We start from the raw sequence: 16,406 nt of genomic DNA, 5'->3' as shown, positions 1-16,406 counted from the left end.
TTATTATAATATGTTCTCATTGGACTCATCCTGGAGGTGTTGTCAGTCAATTGCGGAAAAAACTGATATTTTAACTAAGGCTGGGTCGATAATTCAATATCATTATGTATTGCGATAGTCATTAGATAGTCAATAGAAAATGCTTTCGATAAAATGGTCAATAGAAAAAAAATGAGAACGCATATCACGACTGTGGCATTGAGTGTGTTGTAGGCACCGCGCATGTCCATATGTAAAATAGCATTTTTGCCATACATCTAATAGTCAGGAAGTGCATGTCTTACGTGGCCCCCCAGTAAGCACTAATTGAAAAAAGGTATGGCCCCCGGTAGCATTTAAGTTGCCCATCCCTTTGCGAGGCCATCTAAAGTAGTACAAATTGCATTGGCTTTTTTATCCTAAGGCCTTGCCAAGCTTGGGAGCCGCATGGACGGAGTACCTTGCTGCACTGGGTTATCTGTATGATCTCTGATGCAGAATACATCAGCAAGCTCTGCAACCCAATTTTCCGTGCTGGTCGAGAACACGATTGGTGATTTACGAGTGTTTCGCAGCCACAACTCACTTGAATGGATCTTCGGACTCCCTGGTTTTGGAGTGGCAGGGGATGCATGTAGTACAAATTAGTCTACTCCTTACCTTTCAGTGTTTTCCTAGAACTGAAGAAGTCTTTTGGATTAAACGTAAAAAGTCTTCAACAAACAAAGGCTATGTTCAAACTCCAGGGCATGATGCCCAATTTTGATTTCTTGTTAAAACCCTTTTTTTATTGTACTTGTTCACGTGACAAAAATGGGACAATGGGACAAATGGGACTTCTAAATGTGAACGGAACCTGTCAGAGGTGTGACATGCATGTGCACAAAGCACAGCATTGAGTGACACACACTAAACAAAACAAAAAAATAAAAAACAACATTAAGTGGCACAGTACTTACCTAAGTAAATATGGTCCAGTTTGTAATAGGTAGAGATATTTTGGGAAAATGAGGCGACGCTCCTTGATCTCTTAATTTTATGTCGACGGCTACGAAATGTGACGTTACAATGTCCACTTTATACATTTACATCGACTGCATTACATACATATTGTCATTAGTCTCCGAATGACACTCCCGCACCTGCATCTAGTGTGTATTTGGCTTTTGATGACATATAGGTTGGATGGATGGGTTGCGTTCATGTTGCAGACATATGCCCGATTTATATGCACTTGTATACAAAAGAGGCAGAGATAAAAAAAAAAATGGTGTGGCACATACTGAATAAAAAAAAAATCTTTAAATGTTAACGTTATATCAAATATGCATAATAATTATGAATATGTAATACATTCCTCACTTTATAACTCAACAGAAGGCATATTTTTGGAGAGACAGGCATGTTGTACTTGATGAGGGCATAAGGCAAGATAATGTGTAAGATGGAGTATGGAGAAGCAATAGAATATATAAACTTACCAGACTCCCCTGGCTCCTTTAATTGAGGATCTTCAAACACATTATTGTCCTCTGAGCCTACAGAAACACCATTGTGTTTGCATTACACATAATATTGGGGACTTTTCTCATTAGTTATGTTGTCCTATTTGTCATAGAGAACACTCATAATATTGCCCCTTCATTATTTGACTGGTCGTTCAGAACATCCATCCATTATCTGAATCAAAGGTCCACGAGGGTCGCGGGGGTGCTGGTGCCTATCACAGCTATCTTCGGGCATTAGGCGTGGTACACCTTGAACTGGTCGTCAGGCAATCGCAGGGCACACATAGCCGAACAATCAGTCGCGCTCACACTCACACCTAGGGGCAATTTAGAGTGTCCAATCAACCTACCATGCATGTTATTGGCATGTGGGAGGAAACTGAAGAACCCGGAGAAAAACCACGCAGGCACTGGGAGGGGTTGGACACTCTTCCACTCTGGAGTTGCCCAAGGTGAGAGACGCCGAGCAGGTGTGGCCATACTTATTGCCCCCCGGCTTGGTGCCTGTATATTGGGGTTCACCCCGGTGGACGAGAGGGTAGCCTCCCTCTGACTCAAGGTGGAGGGACAGGTACTGACTGTTGTTTGTGCTTAGCACCAAACAGCAGTTCAGAGTACTCACCCTTTTTGGAGTCTTTGGAGGGTGTGCTGGGGAGCGCTCCCCCTGGAGACTCCCTCGTTCTCCTGGGGGACTTCAATGCTCACGTGGGTAATGACAATGAGACCAGGAAGGGCGTGATTGGGAGGACCCCCCCCCCCCTCAATCTGAACCCAAGTGGAGTTCTGTTACTGGACTTCTGTGCTCGTCATGGATTGTCCATAACGAACACCATGTTCAAACATAAGGGTGTCCATATGTGCACTTGGCACCAGGATACCCTAGGCCGCAGTTTGATGATCGACTTTGTAGTCGTGTCATCGGATTTGCGGCCGCATGTTTTGGACATTCGAGTGAACAGAGGGGCAGAGCTGTCAACTGATCACCACCTGGTGGTGAGTTGGCTCCGATGATGGGGGAAGATGCCGGTCCGACCCGGCAGACCCAAACGTATTGTGAGGGTCTGCTGGGAACGCTTGGCAGAATCCCCTGTCAGAAAGAGTTTAAACTCCCACCTCCGGCAGGACTTTGCCCACGTACCGGGGGAGGTGGGGGACATTGAGTCTGAGTGGACCATGTTTCGTGCCTCCATTGTGGAGACAGCCGATCAGAGCCGTGGATGTAAGGTGGTCGGTGCCTGTCGTGGCGGCAACCCCGAAACCCGCTGGTGGACACCGGTGGTAAGGGATGCTGTCAGGATGAAAAAGGAGTCCTATCGGGTCTTTTTGGCCTGTGGGACTCCGGACGCAGCTGACAGGTAATGACTGGTCAAGCAAAATATGGCTTTGGTGGTTGCCGGAACAAAAACCCGGGCGTGAGGGGTGTTTGGTGAGGCCATGGAAAACGACTTCCAGACGGCTTTGATGAAATTCTGGTCCACCATCCGGCGTATCAGGAAAGGGAAGCAGTGCACCATTAACACTGTTTATAGTGGTGATGGAGTGCTGCTGACCTCGACTCTGGACCTTGTGAGTCGGTGGGGAGAATACTTCGAAGACCGCCTCAAGTCCACCGACACACCTTCCATTGAGGAAACAGAGACTGAAGACTATGTGGTTGACTCACCTATCTCTGGGGCTAAAGTAACCAAGGTGGTTAACAAGCTCCTTGGTATCAAGGCCACGAGTGTGGATGAGATCCGCCCGGAGTTCCTAAAGGCTCTGGATGTTGTGGGGCTGTCATGGTTGACACGCCTCTACAACATTGCATGGACAATGGGGACAGTGCCTCTGGATTGGGAGACCAGGGTGGTGGTCCCCCTTTTTAAGAAGGGGGACCGGAGGGTGTCTTCCAATTATAGAGGAATCACACTCCTCAGCCTCCCCGGTAAGATCTACTCAGGGGTACTGTTGAGGAGGTTGAATCTCAGAGCAGTGCGGTTTTTCGTCCTGGCCGTGGAACAGCGTCCTTCCTCTCTACATGGTCCATGATGGTTCAAGGGAGTTTGCCCAACCAGTCTACATGTGTTTTGTGGACTTGGAGAAGGCGATCGACCGTGTCCCTTGAGGAGTTCTGTGGAGTGCGCTTCAGGAGTACGGGGGTACCGAGCCCCCTGATACACGGGCAGTTCAGTCGCTGTACCACAGAAGTCAGAGATCGGTCCGCATTGCCAGCAGTAAGTCGGATTCGTTTCCAGTGAAGGTTGGACTCCGCCAAGACTGCCCTTGTCAATGATTCTGTTCATAACTTTTTTGGACAGAATTTCTAGGCGCAGTTGAGGGAATGAGGGGATCCGGTTTGGTGACCTCAGTATTGCATATCTGCTCATTGCAGATGATGTGGTACTGTTGGCTTTTTCAAGCCGTGATCTCCAACTCTCACTGGAGTGGTTCGGAGCTGAATGTGAAGCGGTTGGGATGAAGATCAGCATCTCCAACTCTGAGACCATGGTTCTCAGTCAGAAAAGGGTGGAGTGCCCTCTGCAGGTCGGGGAGGATATCCTGCCCCAAGTGGAGGAGTTTAAGTATCTTGGGGTCTTGTTCACGAGTGAGGGGAGGATTGGACGTGAGATCGACTGGCGGATCGGTTCAGCGTCTGTATCGGTCTGTCGTGGTGAAGAGGGAGCTGAACCAAAAGGCGAAGGTCTCATTTTGCCGGTCGATCTACTTTGCTACCCTGACCTATGGTAACGAGCTGTGGGTCGTGACAGAAAGAACCAGATCTCGGATACAAGCGGCCGAAATAAGTTTCCTCCGCAGGGTGTCCGGACTCTGCCTTAGAGATAGGGTGAGAAGCTCGGCCATCCGGGAGGGACTCAGCGTCGAGCCGCTGCTTCTCCACGGTGAGAGGAGCCAGAAGAGGTGGCTCAGGCATCTGATTAGGATTCCTCCTGGATGCCTCCTGGTGAGTTTTCCAGGCATGTCCCACAGGCAGGAGGCCCCGAGGACGACATAGGACACGCTGGAGAGACTAAGTCTCCCGGCTGGCCTGGGAACGCCTGGGGTTCCCTCCAGCAGAGCTGGAAGATGTGGCTGGGGAGGGGTGAAGTCTGGATTTTCTGGCTGAAGCTGCTGCCTCCGCGACGCGACCCCGTATAAGCGGTGGATAATGGATGGATGGAACCATTCTACATCTTTACTGTTATTATGAATGTATTGAGAGTGTAATGGATGAATGAGTTTTTAGAATAATTTATGGACTTGTACCTAAAGTCTCTGGAATTTCTTGATTTTTGTTAGTGGGCCACCACCATTTGCCTTTTCAATAAGAACTGCCCTTAAAATGCATGCATAATATTTTAATACAGCAATGACGTTTGGAAATAGGACCTTATTGGTTTCTGTTTCAGCATGGGAGACACAAATAAAACTAAGGCGATATAAAAAAAAAATGCTTAACTCGAATTTTGACTTTATCGTTATCCGTAACGGAAGACTTGTATAAAATTGTGGATGTGGGGAGAAATTAAGACTGGTGCTCCACCCATGCACACAGACTGCACTTTGTTTTAGCCTTGTCTAGATTCGTCACAAAAATAGGACTCATTATGCTTTTTCTAAAGACATTAAAAAAAATGTAGAAAAAGTTTACATTAGTGTGTTGGCTTGGCCCTCGACTCTCGATTAGCGTTCCTGTTTCTCATGAGGCCCCTTTGCAAAATGAATTGCCCACCACCTGAGCCCATTCTGCCTAGCTTTGATGTCTTAGAATAAAATGTGCACCTATATACCTGTCACTGAGCAAGACTCCTCTTGTGAAGTCTGATGTGTGGCATACTCGTCCTCAACGATTTCAAGTCTTCTTGGTGATCTTCGGTTCCTTTGTTCTTTCAGAGCTCTTTTAACATTGTTCACCCACGCCTGATAAGCCAACTGGGAAAGTAAAGCAACTACACCACTGAAAACTGTTTACACTGAATGGACATAACATGACCACTTGCTTAGTACATTATAATGATATCAAATACAAGAGCTGAATGAAATATTTTATTCTGAAGTTATTATTTTGTATTTACTTTTGTCATTATAATCCCTTTATGGGATAATTACATTGACAATCAGCTGTGTCACAGACCACAGAGAACAAGATCACAGCATTACTGAAACATGGATGCTTGGTTTTTGAATGACAGTATGAGATACTAAATTCACAATAGGGTTATAGTTGTGGTAGTTTGCAGGGGAACAGAATGGTACAGCATCATAATGACGACTGTGTGTTAATCAGTTGGCTCAATATTTTAAACAGCTTTTGTATCCATATCATATTGTGCAGGTGGTCACAATGACGAAGCTGGTCAGTGTAGAGATTAAAGTTTTACAGTTACAGAAGAGTTACCTGATAGGCAGTCTGTTTCTCAGGCTTCTGTTCCTCTGACAGCAGTTCATGTTCACCCTCACTGTCTGATTCAAAAAGGTAATACCATCCTGAATGCAGCACTGTGGTAAAGGAATTAGATTACTGTTTGCTCTTCTTTACCATGTTTAAATGTAAATACTGTAATCACGAATATAGTATATGCCAAGTGTCCCTGTGCATTGCATGTGCGTGTGATACCTGTCGCATGGTCTAGCCATGGTTGAGACCAGCGTTCTTTGTTTCGCTCTGTCTTTGTTCCTTAAAAACACACACAAGGACACACAAACGTTTATATACTGTACCTAAAGTACAGTGCAATGTATATACACTTTATACAGTCTTCCCTCGCTAAGTCACGGTTCGGTTATTCCAGCTTCACTCAAACGCGGGGTTTCCATTCGTGACCAAACCTTCAGTTATTTAACGTTGACCTCGCTATTTTATTGATTTTCTTGCAATTTTTATTTCTTCTAAGTCAGACCAGTGAAAATGTTGTTTTGTTTTTTTAAATTTTTTATTTAAAAAAGAAAAAACAAGACCATGAACATTACAGCCTGTCATCCCTGAAATCCCCATTCCCTCATCGTGAGTGTGTTCAGACATACGCTCCCGGAGCACTGTTTCACCTAAAAAGTTTGAAAACTCAGAACTAGGGCTTAACAATTATGGAAGATAATGTATGGAATTATTTTTCTCAAGGTCGTTTTCAATTAATTATTGGAACAAACAAGCAATGGGGGTGGCATGACTCAGTGGTCGTCTCCCAACTCAGTCTCGTCGCCCAACTCAGAGGTTGGGGATTTGATCCCCAGCCAGTGTGACCATTTCAAAGTGTCCTTGAGCAATATGGCTCCAGATGATGCGTCATCAGAATCAGAATGCCCTTTATTGTCATTGTACTCAATGTAGGAGTTGTACATCAGTAGGTAGACGAGATAACAGTGTGCAGCACTATGAGTAGTGAAGGTAGAAAAGCACTATACAAGTGACAGCCCATTGACCAATTAATTAATCATAATTACATTAAACAATATCATTTATATTATAGATTGGAGGTTATTAAGATAAAGTTAACAGAAGCATTGCCTTTTTAAATTTCTCCGCATTTATTTCTCTACAACAGTTACAGATTTAAACTTACTAAATATTTTGACATAGTATTGTAAGCATTCACCAGACAAATACAAACAACTGTGGTATAAACATATGTATATACTAAACTGTCAATCATTCCGAAATCAAACAAGCGATACACTATTATAACAAACCATTGACAAATCAGTGACTTTTCCACTTCAACAAAACCAACATTTCATGTTGCATGAAACATGTAAACAAGTGGACAACGCTTCTGAAACATTGAATTTATGTATATCGATAAATAAATACGATATGCATAGCCTGTTTAAAAAAAAATAACATGTTGTTCTCTCCACCTACAGTCCATCCTGGTGGAGTAGTGGGCGGAGTCACAGAAGGGAAGCAATTCCAATCAGCCAGATCCACCTGGTGCTAATCAGCAGGCTGTAGTATTTAGGTTTAGCCTCAAACAAACAATACTGCTGGAGTATTGCCTTGCATGTGGTCCTGCTGGCTGCTGCTTGCCAAATCCCGTGGTCTCTCTCGAGTCATAGCGATTTGTCTTTGTGCTGGTAGCGTTTAAGGTTAGTTAAATTAAGTTCTACTGTGGTTTTGTGTTTGAGTTACAAGTCTAGCTAGCAGACCAAGAGTATTTAAGCGGGGTTTTTGTTTAAGTGCTCTCGGACATTTTCTGTTTAGTTTTTGTAAAAAGCCTTTTTGTTACCTTGGTTCTCGTCCACTAGTCCTTGTTAGTGCAAATTAGTTTTTACTCTTGCGACGACATTGTGTTGTTTAAATCAGTGGTTTGAATAAAGCCCGTGTCACTGCTCTCAAACACTTGCCACTGCGTGGTGATCCCTTCTCTGGCCACAAGGCCATCCATAACATTTGTCCTCACTGTTGCAAGCCATCCACAAGAAACAAAAAATAACAATGACTATATTTGCAACATGGACTTCTGTCAATAATGGATTCAGTTCAAAATTCCGATTTCTGAGTCATTTGGTATAAACTGTTGACATGGCTTGAGTGGACAGTTACCCCCTCCCACATTCAAATAAGCTGATTGAAACGGCGACACAAGGACATCATGACGCAATTATGCGTCATCTCCGCTTGTTCACTCCAAAAATGTGGTTTCGTACTTACTCTAGCTTTCAAGGTTTTCTTGATTACTCATTATGCATTTCCAATGGGTCTACACTCCAAACATCGCTCTTACAAGCACTTCTTGTACTACAAAGTCCAAGATTCCTTGCGGTTGACCATGCAACAAGTACTCTGTGCAATTGGGGTATTCTGGTCGGCGTATACATGCGAACATAGTGTCCAGTCACGGCCTAGCTTCTGGAGAACTTAGATGAGAAAGGAAACGATAGGGATTGGAAGGATATAACAGGCAGACTAACCATTCTCCATGAAGTGGAGCATGTACTAGTGTAGCTAAATTAAGATTATACCTGCTTAGTAATATTGTAATATCTGAGTTTAGGGGCTTAAAGGATAATGTAAATGGCAGTCAATTTAAAACAGAACAAAGGGTAGACTGCTAGGAGCCACTTTTGTGATCCCGGCATGGAAGTCCATTGTTTCAGAGGGGACTCGTTCACACCTCCTGTGGTGCAGCTGTGATCCAATCTTCCTGCATTCCTCTCCTGAGGGTCTTGTCATTAGCATGGGCCAAACTTCGGTTACACTTAAAGGATTTCATGCATTTGTCTATTAAAGGAATATAAGAGTTTGAGCTTGACATAGTTCATTAGATGTTGGTGCATCCAGTGTATGAAAATGTGATATTGTAAAATGCTGAGAGTGTGACTGGTGGAGCGAAACTGGTTGCGGGGGTTGTGCAGGAATGGAATGTTTTAGAAGCAGACGGTGCTGAGCGAGACGAGATGACTCAGAGAGCAGTGGCTGAAGGAGCGGCCATCGGGGGATCGCACGCAGGAGGAGCCACGGGATTCGGCGGGAGGAGAAAGACCAATGAGAGCGAGCTAAAGTTAACTGCAATACACATAGCCAATAGAATCATGCCAGGATGCCTTTGTCTCTGTGTCATTTGCATGTTGTATAGTATGAATCATTACTGGGCAACTCGGAGGTAGAACACATTCACTGGTGGCAAGAGAGGTGTAGAGTTGTATTGAGAGGGACCCGAGACCCAGGTGCCATGTAGAAATCTGTGTATTGGGAATAAACCCACTTGTGCGTGAAAATGCCGGCTTCCTGATACCTTTCTATTGCAGAACGAGCGCGCATATTGTTGGATGAGTGAGAGTTGGGTAAGGTCGCAAATTGGAGTCAGATTACTAATTTGAGTTTACATTGGGTTAAAGTTAAATTCTAACATTGATATAAAGATAAATTCCAACAATTTATGGTGACGCCGACGTGATGCATGAGAGGTAATAGAAGTCTGGGACTTCAAAGAGAGTCTGGGACTCCAAGAAAAGAAAAGAAGTCTGGGACTTCAAGAGTCTGGGGCTCAAAGGAAGCCTGGGGCTTCAGGAAAAACCACAAGAGTCTGGGGCTCGGGCCTGGGGCCCACGTCCACACCAGGTGACGACCTGAAAAAGAATAAAGGATAAAGGAGCCACACTTCTGACCGTCCTTCCTCTTGGGCCCACAGTGACACAAGGTAAGCAGATCCTTTTCAAATTCTGCATATTGGCAACGCTAAATTATAAGAGGAAGGCGGAGCGGAATGGTGTTAAAATATATATGGTTAAATAAATAAATAAATATATAAATAAATAAGTGTAACAGTGTGGACGATAGTAGAGTAAAATCTGGGATTTACCTACTAGAATAGTTTGGAACTATTCGTGGTTAAGATACGATATGGTTAAATAAATAAATAAATATATAAATAAATAAGTGTAAAAGTGTGGACGATAGTAGAGTAAAATCTGGGATTTACCTACTAGAATAGTTTGGAACTATTCGTGGTTAAGATACGATTTAAAATATCAGAGTGGAAGCGGTGTGAATGTGAAGGCTAAAATTGTTCTGCGTAAGAAGTGTGTTTGGGACACGCACGAGTGGATTTTGATTTCAAGATGGCGAAGGAGAGGAAGTGTGATAGTGGTCTCGGGTCCCGGGTGTGGCACGGAGATTAAGGATAAATTCATAAAAATGAAACATAAAAAAGAGAAGAAAAACATGAAGTAGGGATGAAATAAGAAAAGAGAAAGAAAGAAAGCTAGAGAAAAGAGAAGAAATTGTGTCAGTGTAGAGATTGGAAGTTCAATAAGAAAAGAGAAAGGAACAATTAATGTTCCATTGAAAGGAGGATGATGAAACAGGCAGTATTGAAGAAGGTGTGACTTGAACAAATGAAAAGGATAAGAATTAGGGTCTGCTGTAAGGAGGAATTGAAGAAATAAATATTTTATGTTTCATACTCGAGTTGATGGTCTTTATATTAAGGTAACTGTAATTAGTAACTGGAATGAAATGTACAGATGGAAATGACACGAGGAAAAAGAAGAGATTGGTGTTAAAAAATAAGAGTGAGAAAGATTTTACAGAAGGCAATGGGTAGAGGTGTAATCGTAAAATCATGAGTGTGCTGTAACAAAGAGTTCACAGCTCTTTGAAGTTAGATGCTCGTTCCCAAGTAGGGGGAGGAAGTCAGAGAAAGAGGATGAAGTGATTGAAAAAGTGGAAGAAAAGACGGAATGTCTGAGAGGCATTTATCCACAGTTGCCAGACTCGCAACAGGATGTGTTTGAGCCGCCGCTCGTTCCGACGGCGCCATTAATGGCCCCGTAGCACCTTGGGGGGGCAGAATGGTTTGAGATGCAAAAGATAACGATTCACGGATGGCACCAGCGACCATACAATTGATCGAACAGGCTGTGAATAACGAGAGAGAGGGTGCGCGGAGAACAGCAGGGGAGTGTGGAGACGCCTGTGCTGGCCCCGGGGGGGGGAGCACCAGCAGGAACATGTAAACATTTCAGACACAAGAGGAAAAACAGGCATCAATGGCAGTCGTTAACTGATTGAAAAGGAAGATATGCCTTTTGGTGCTCTCGAAAGAAGGTCACAGTCCTTTTGTGTCAGAGGTGTGTCTCGGCACCCCCCCCCCCTTGATGTTGCAGTGCTAGTGTAGTAAGGTACGGGATAAAATATATGTATTCAACCTAACAATAAATACAAATTAGCAGGGAATTAGAACACAAGTTAAACACTGAAACGTGCAGGGGATGCCTGAGGAACAGCAGGGCGGCGACAATCTTATTAAAATTTTAATTTTTAAGCAAAAGGGATTATGGTTTTGGGATAAGTTTTAAGTGAAGTATTCTATGAACATGTTGAAAGAAAATCTTTGGAACGGGGAATATCTAGCCATTGGAGATTGGTTTACCAAAGATAAAGTGGGACTAAATATTTTTGTAGATGATTTATTAACTGATGTGTATTAAATGTGACAAAGGTGGAAGACAGATGTTTTTTTGACTGTACGACGCGACCGCTGACATGACAATTTTAAAGGACATGACAGCATTCCATAAATACCAGACTGCTAACATCCGCATCTATGAGCTGTTTGATGTCACAGGTGCAGTTTCGTCAGCTACGTCCAGGAGAGGAGAAACGACATCACGGAGAGTGAATGCGAAAAGCAAGAGACCCACAGTTGTAAATTTTGGCATACGCTGGCTAAATTGAGGCAAAATTAAGGAACTGCCAGCACAAATCTCAGTGGAATCAAGGCGGACGCGCCAAGGGAGGGGTCTCTGTGTGGAATTGGAAAGTATCTTTTGTTGAATGAAAGTGTGAAAGAAAAAGTGTTTGTATGTCTATGTGGTTTGAGTGAATGTTTAAGGGACGGACGGGAGCCTCAGGAAGGAAAATTGATTGAGGTCACCGGCAAGCCCTTACAGCACGTAGGGTGCAATGGGCGGACAGGCCTGATCATACCTGAATCCCTATTGCACTCCCAAGTATTCATTTTCAAATTGTTTTTGGAGAAAGATTGGAGTAATTAAGCATCAAGTGAATGATTGATTGACGTTATTACACAAAATTTATGCAAAACTGAAAGTTTTGGAAGGAAGATAATTTGTCTCTTCTCACTGGCAATTGCCACACCTCCAGTTATCTCCACAGGTTTGAGGTGACATGTGACCAGTGTGACCAGAAGGCCAGAGAATGCTTCAAATAGCGCCTCACCACGCCCATCCCGGAGGTTCTCCTCAACAAGGAGGGAGAAATAAGATATTCTAATTTAGGGTCCACGGTACAGATTAAGATATAGTTGTTGCTTTAGCCTGCTCATGTGCTCCACAGGAGTTATTATTATTCACATTGGATGCGCGACTAGATAACACACACCCAGTCCAGGATAGGGCAAAATTTTCTTGGATTGTTTAGACCTTTCCATATAATACAGCACCACAGCAGTGATACTTGAAATTAATGTCGAATTAGTGGCACTGTCTTTATGGAAAATTACTCACTTAACGCAAGGGTAGGTTGTTGTTGAGGAGATATTTCAGACACAAATGACCCTGAATGTTATTCTGATATTTTCCATTGTATCGTAGTTCATTGTATTTAGGACTAAGACATTGTAAAACACTGTTTGGAAGAACTTATAGAATACCTCAAATTTAAGAGCAAATGGGAAATAGATGTTGAAGCAACTTTAGTTGACCATATGTGAAAAATGTTAGGAAAACAAAAGACAGGCGCAAATTTAGAGTGACAAGGATCTTTCTGTCTCCCAGCAGGGGCACTAAATTAGTGAAGCCAGGATACTGGGTGCTTGTAAGAAGTTTGAAGATAAGACATTTGTAATTACCCAAGGGGGAAGGAGGCGTTAGTAACAGCTCTCACAGCTGTAAAGATAGCAGAAAGGTCAACATTGGTTTATTCGACACGTTGTAAAGAGGTCACGTTGGTTGAAATCTCCTACAAAGGAGACACCAGACTAAGAGGTTTATACAGAGTTACAAGCGGGACAAAATTTATTTAAGAGGAACTGTCCTCACTTGAGGCCGAGGCCAGATCTGCTGACCAGCATGATGGTCACCAGCTAAATGGGGACACCTCAGGTGAGATTGGCCGTGCCGTGCATCAGATATTTCTGGCCCGTTGGGGTCGATGTTGCTGTGTCGTTCAGGTGGGGAAGGGGGAGACAGGCCTGGTTTATGTAGAACACATTTTGTACATGATTTTGCACGACATCAGAAAAGGAAAATATGGGATTGGATTAAGGAGCGTGACTAAAAATTGTTGTACTTGCAGGTTTAGGAGGCCAAGAGAGATAAAAATATTAAAAAAGAGGAAGCAGCTAAGGCAGCCACCGACGCACGCGGCTCCCATTGGACCTGCTCCTTCCAGTTCTGCTGCTTCTGGGCTAGGTTCGGGTGACGCAGCGCCACAGCAGACTGGCGTCCAAAGCAGGCCGGTCAACGAGGTCGGGACCGCGGTAACAGAGGTACGGGTGGTTATGGACAGGGATTGTGAGTGGGGTGTGCTCTGGCTGCGGGGTGTGGGGTCACTGGGTGATGAGCTGTCCATGCCGAGCCACTTTCTGGAATGTGCCATCCTCCGGTGCCATATCTGTCACAAAGAGCTCCACCAGCGCATGGGGCGCCACCGTTACCCACTCCCAACGCACTTGACACAAACCCGCTCGTACCCCATTCCATGACAGGGGGCCGCGGAGCTTCAGCGTTCGAGGACTAGCAGGTCCTAGCATTCCGGGGACGGTGGATGGACAAGTTTTCGATGGTGCTGGATATTGGGGCGAGCTGTGAGCTCCTTCCGCAACCCCCACTGAGCCATGTGGACTCTCAAGATTGCCTGAGTCACTGCCATTGACTGAACGAACACTGGAATTCGAGTGGCATTCCCGGATGGGACTGAACTTGACTGTGCACATCCCACGGAGGGAGCATATGTCGTGCTCTCTTCCTTCCCAGTGGCTAAACTGAACTGAAACATTTGAGGGCAGCTCTGAAACCTGGTTCCCATCCTCCCGCGGTGGGTATGCCCTGTTCTTGCTCTGGTCTGAGTGGTTTAGCAACCGCCACCCATTCAATTCACCAATTGACACATCACATTGTACATGTGATCACAAACATGATTTGGTTTATCAAAAATGCACTCATCCAAATTTAGTCATGAGTGCATCTTGCGTTAGAATTTTATATTTGTTATGTCTACCGGCGTTGCCTCGCACGCGTGCCTTGTCCCTGAGCAGCGGAAATGGTATGAATTGTTTACTTTCGCCGAGCCACAAATCACATTGAATATTGATGCGCGTCATCATACTAAAGATCTAGACCCCGTCGTTGTTGAATACTCCGCGTCACAATCGGGAGATCATATTTCAGCACCGACTACAAATTCTTTGGTTTTGGGAACATTACTAAATGTCGAAATTTCCAGAGAAGGGTCGCTCGGAAATGGTAGTTCTGTGTGTGTCTCTGCTAGAGGTGTTGTGGACCCAGGGCCCGACTGATTTGGGGCTCGGCTCCAAAGCGCCGCGATTGTTTTTACTGTCTCTACCCCCTCCCCCAGTTGACAGGATCAGTGTGGGCACAGCCTGTAGGTGGATTGAGCCAATCATGAGACAATAGGAGGTGAAGACTGCAGCGGTCTTGGAGCTGTCTATGTCTTGTAGAGCACCTTTTCTTCCCGTAAAAAAAAAAAAAGAAAAATAATAGAATTTAATTCGGTATCTGCGTTATTATAGTTTTGGGATTTTTTATTTTAAGCATAAATGGTTACTATTTCATTTGGGTTGCTTTAAAATTTGTCAATTAACAGTCAAAATTGGAGCGTTAGCTCGAGGCTTAATTTGTAATCTCGGAACACAGTTAGATATTTGAACTCAGCATCACTGGAGTCGGACATCACTCCGTACATCGACCTCCGGGTGCTTTCCCGGAGGTGGACTCAATCTCGCGGGTAAGGACAGTTTAGAGTTCTGGCTAGAACCTCACACGCCATCCAATTGGGAACTACAGAACAACAGTGGTACCATAACTCACAGTTGCGCCCGGCCCCAGTATTTGTGCCCGCCAAGGTTAAGCTTAGAGGTTGACCGCCCGGACGGGCAGGTCAAGAGAGGGAATGTGTAGATGGCATGAATTGGATCAAAGTCAGACACTTTCGAGTCTGAACAAAGACGATGACGATGCAAATGTTTAACTTATTGACTATTTTGCTTGCTGGCGTGTGCTGTGTGTGGACGATGTTGGCGTTTGAACATAGGATGCGGGATGACAGAAGTGATGGAGCGAAAGGAGCATGTAATGGAATGGTATGGTATGGAGCAGAGCGAGATGATGGTAAGACGCTGACACAGACACAACAACTACTGCTAAATCTGAAATGTAAACAACCGACACAGGTGAACACTTGGGTGACAATTTTAATTGGACACACCCATGGAATGATGTGGGAATAAAAAAGAAAGAGCCTATTTTTGACACCCAAGTTGCAAAACAAAAGTTCACCTGCCTAAAAGTTAAATGGGACGGGTCCTGGGATTGGAAATCTCCAGGAGTCATGGTGTAATGAAAATGTGTCTTTGCCAGTAGGAATCCCTCTCGCTCGTGATGATGTTTGGCTGTGGTGTGGAGAGAAAGTGCTGTACGATAGACTTCCCACCAATGCCTCAGGTAAGTGCGCCCTGGTAACGCTGATCATGCCAGTTAGTGTGACAGCCTGAGATCTGGCCAAAATGGAGTGGGAAGGTGTTGGACAATGGGGAAGAATCCCCTTCCTTAACAGGAAGAGAAGGGACATGCAAGAATGGTTGAATGCAGGAGATCCCACGTATATAGATGCAATTGGAGTTCCAAGAGGGATCCCTGACGAGTATAAATTGGTGGATCAAATTGCGGCAGGATGGGAGAGCCTTTTCCTGTTTGTTACAGTAAACAAAAATGTGGACCGGATTAATTATGTCCACTATAATGTCCAACGATTGGCGAATTTTACCACCTCAGCACTCCAGGCAGTGCATGAGCAATTGGCTGCCACGTCTCTTATGGCATTCCAGAACAGAATAAGCTTAGATATGGTGTTAGCCGAAAGAGGAGGAGTGTGTGGTATTTTTGGGGATCAGTGTTGTACTCTGATTCCCAACAATACATCTGACGGTCGCCTTACCAAGGCATTGGAGGGTCTGCGCACGCTAAGTAACAAAATGAAGGAGCACTCAGGTGTGGACACCAGTTGGTATTCTGACTGGTTAAACATCTTTGGTAAATATAAAAGCCTGATTGCATCAGTACTGATTTCTATCGCTGTGTTTGCCGCTATTATGGTGTTATGCGGATGTTGCTGTATTCCATGTACCAGATCATTAACTGTTAAGACAATAGAACGCACGTTGGGGCCACTCCCTCCGGGTGGTCAGTACATGTGATCTTGCGAACAATAACAAGAATTTGGGACCAACTTGGGAGGTTTAT

At 44.4% G+C, this 16,406-nt stretch overlaps 1 protein-coding gene across 1 annotated transcript in view; it reads right to left on the bottom strand.

The window, feature by feature from the left end:
* The window catches only part of piezo1 (piezo type mechanosensitive ion channel component 1 (Er blood group)), a 304,639-nt gene that overhangs the window by 102,139 nt on the left and 186,094 nt on the right, over positions 1 to 16,406 (bottom strand). The window contains exons 30-33 of the mRNA XM_088304108.1: positions 6,082 to 6,141; positions 5,863 to 5,963; positions 5,255 to 5,396; positions 1,461 to 1,517 (exon numbers count right to left, since the gene is read on the bottom strand). Of these exons, the coding sequence (XP_088160234.1) occupies positions 1,461 to 1,517; positions 5,255 to 5,396; positions 5,863 to 5,963; positions 6,082 to 6,141 (360 nt within the window). The remainder of the gene's footprint in view (positions 1 to 1,460; positions 1,518 to 5,254; positions 5,397 to 5,862; positions 5,964 to 6,081; positions 6,142 to 16,406) is intronic.

Source organism: Idiotropiscis lumnitzeri, chromosome 9 (assembly GCF_059441095.1).
Source record: "Idiotropiscis lumnitzeri isolate Australia: NSW breed Sydney's pygmy pipehorse chromosome 9, RoL_Ilum_1.0, whole genome shotgun sequence".
Lineage (NCBI taxonomy): Eukaryota > Metazoa > Chordata > Actinopteri > Syngnathiformes > Syngnathidae > Idiotropiscis > Idiotropiscis lumnitzeri.
Note: the sequence above shows the minus strand (reverse complement) of the source record. Positions and strands in the feature narration are given on the sequence as shown.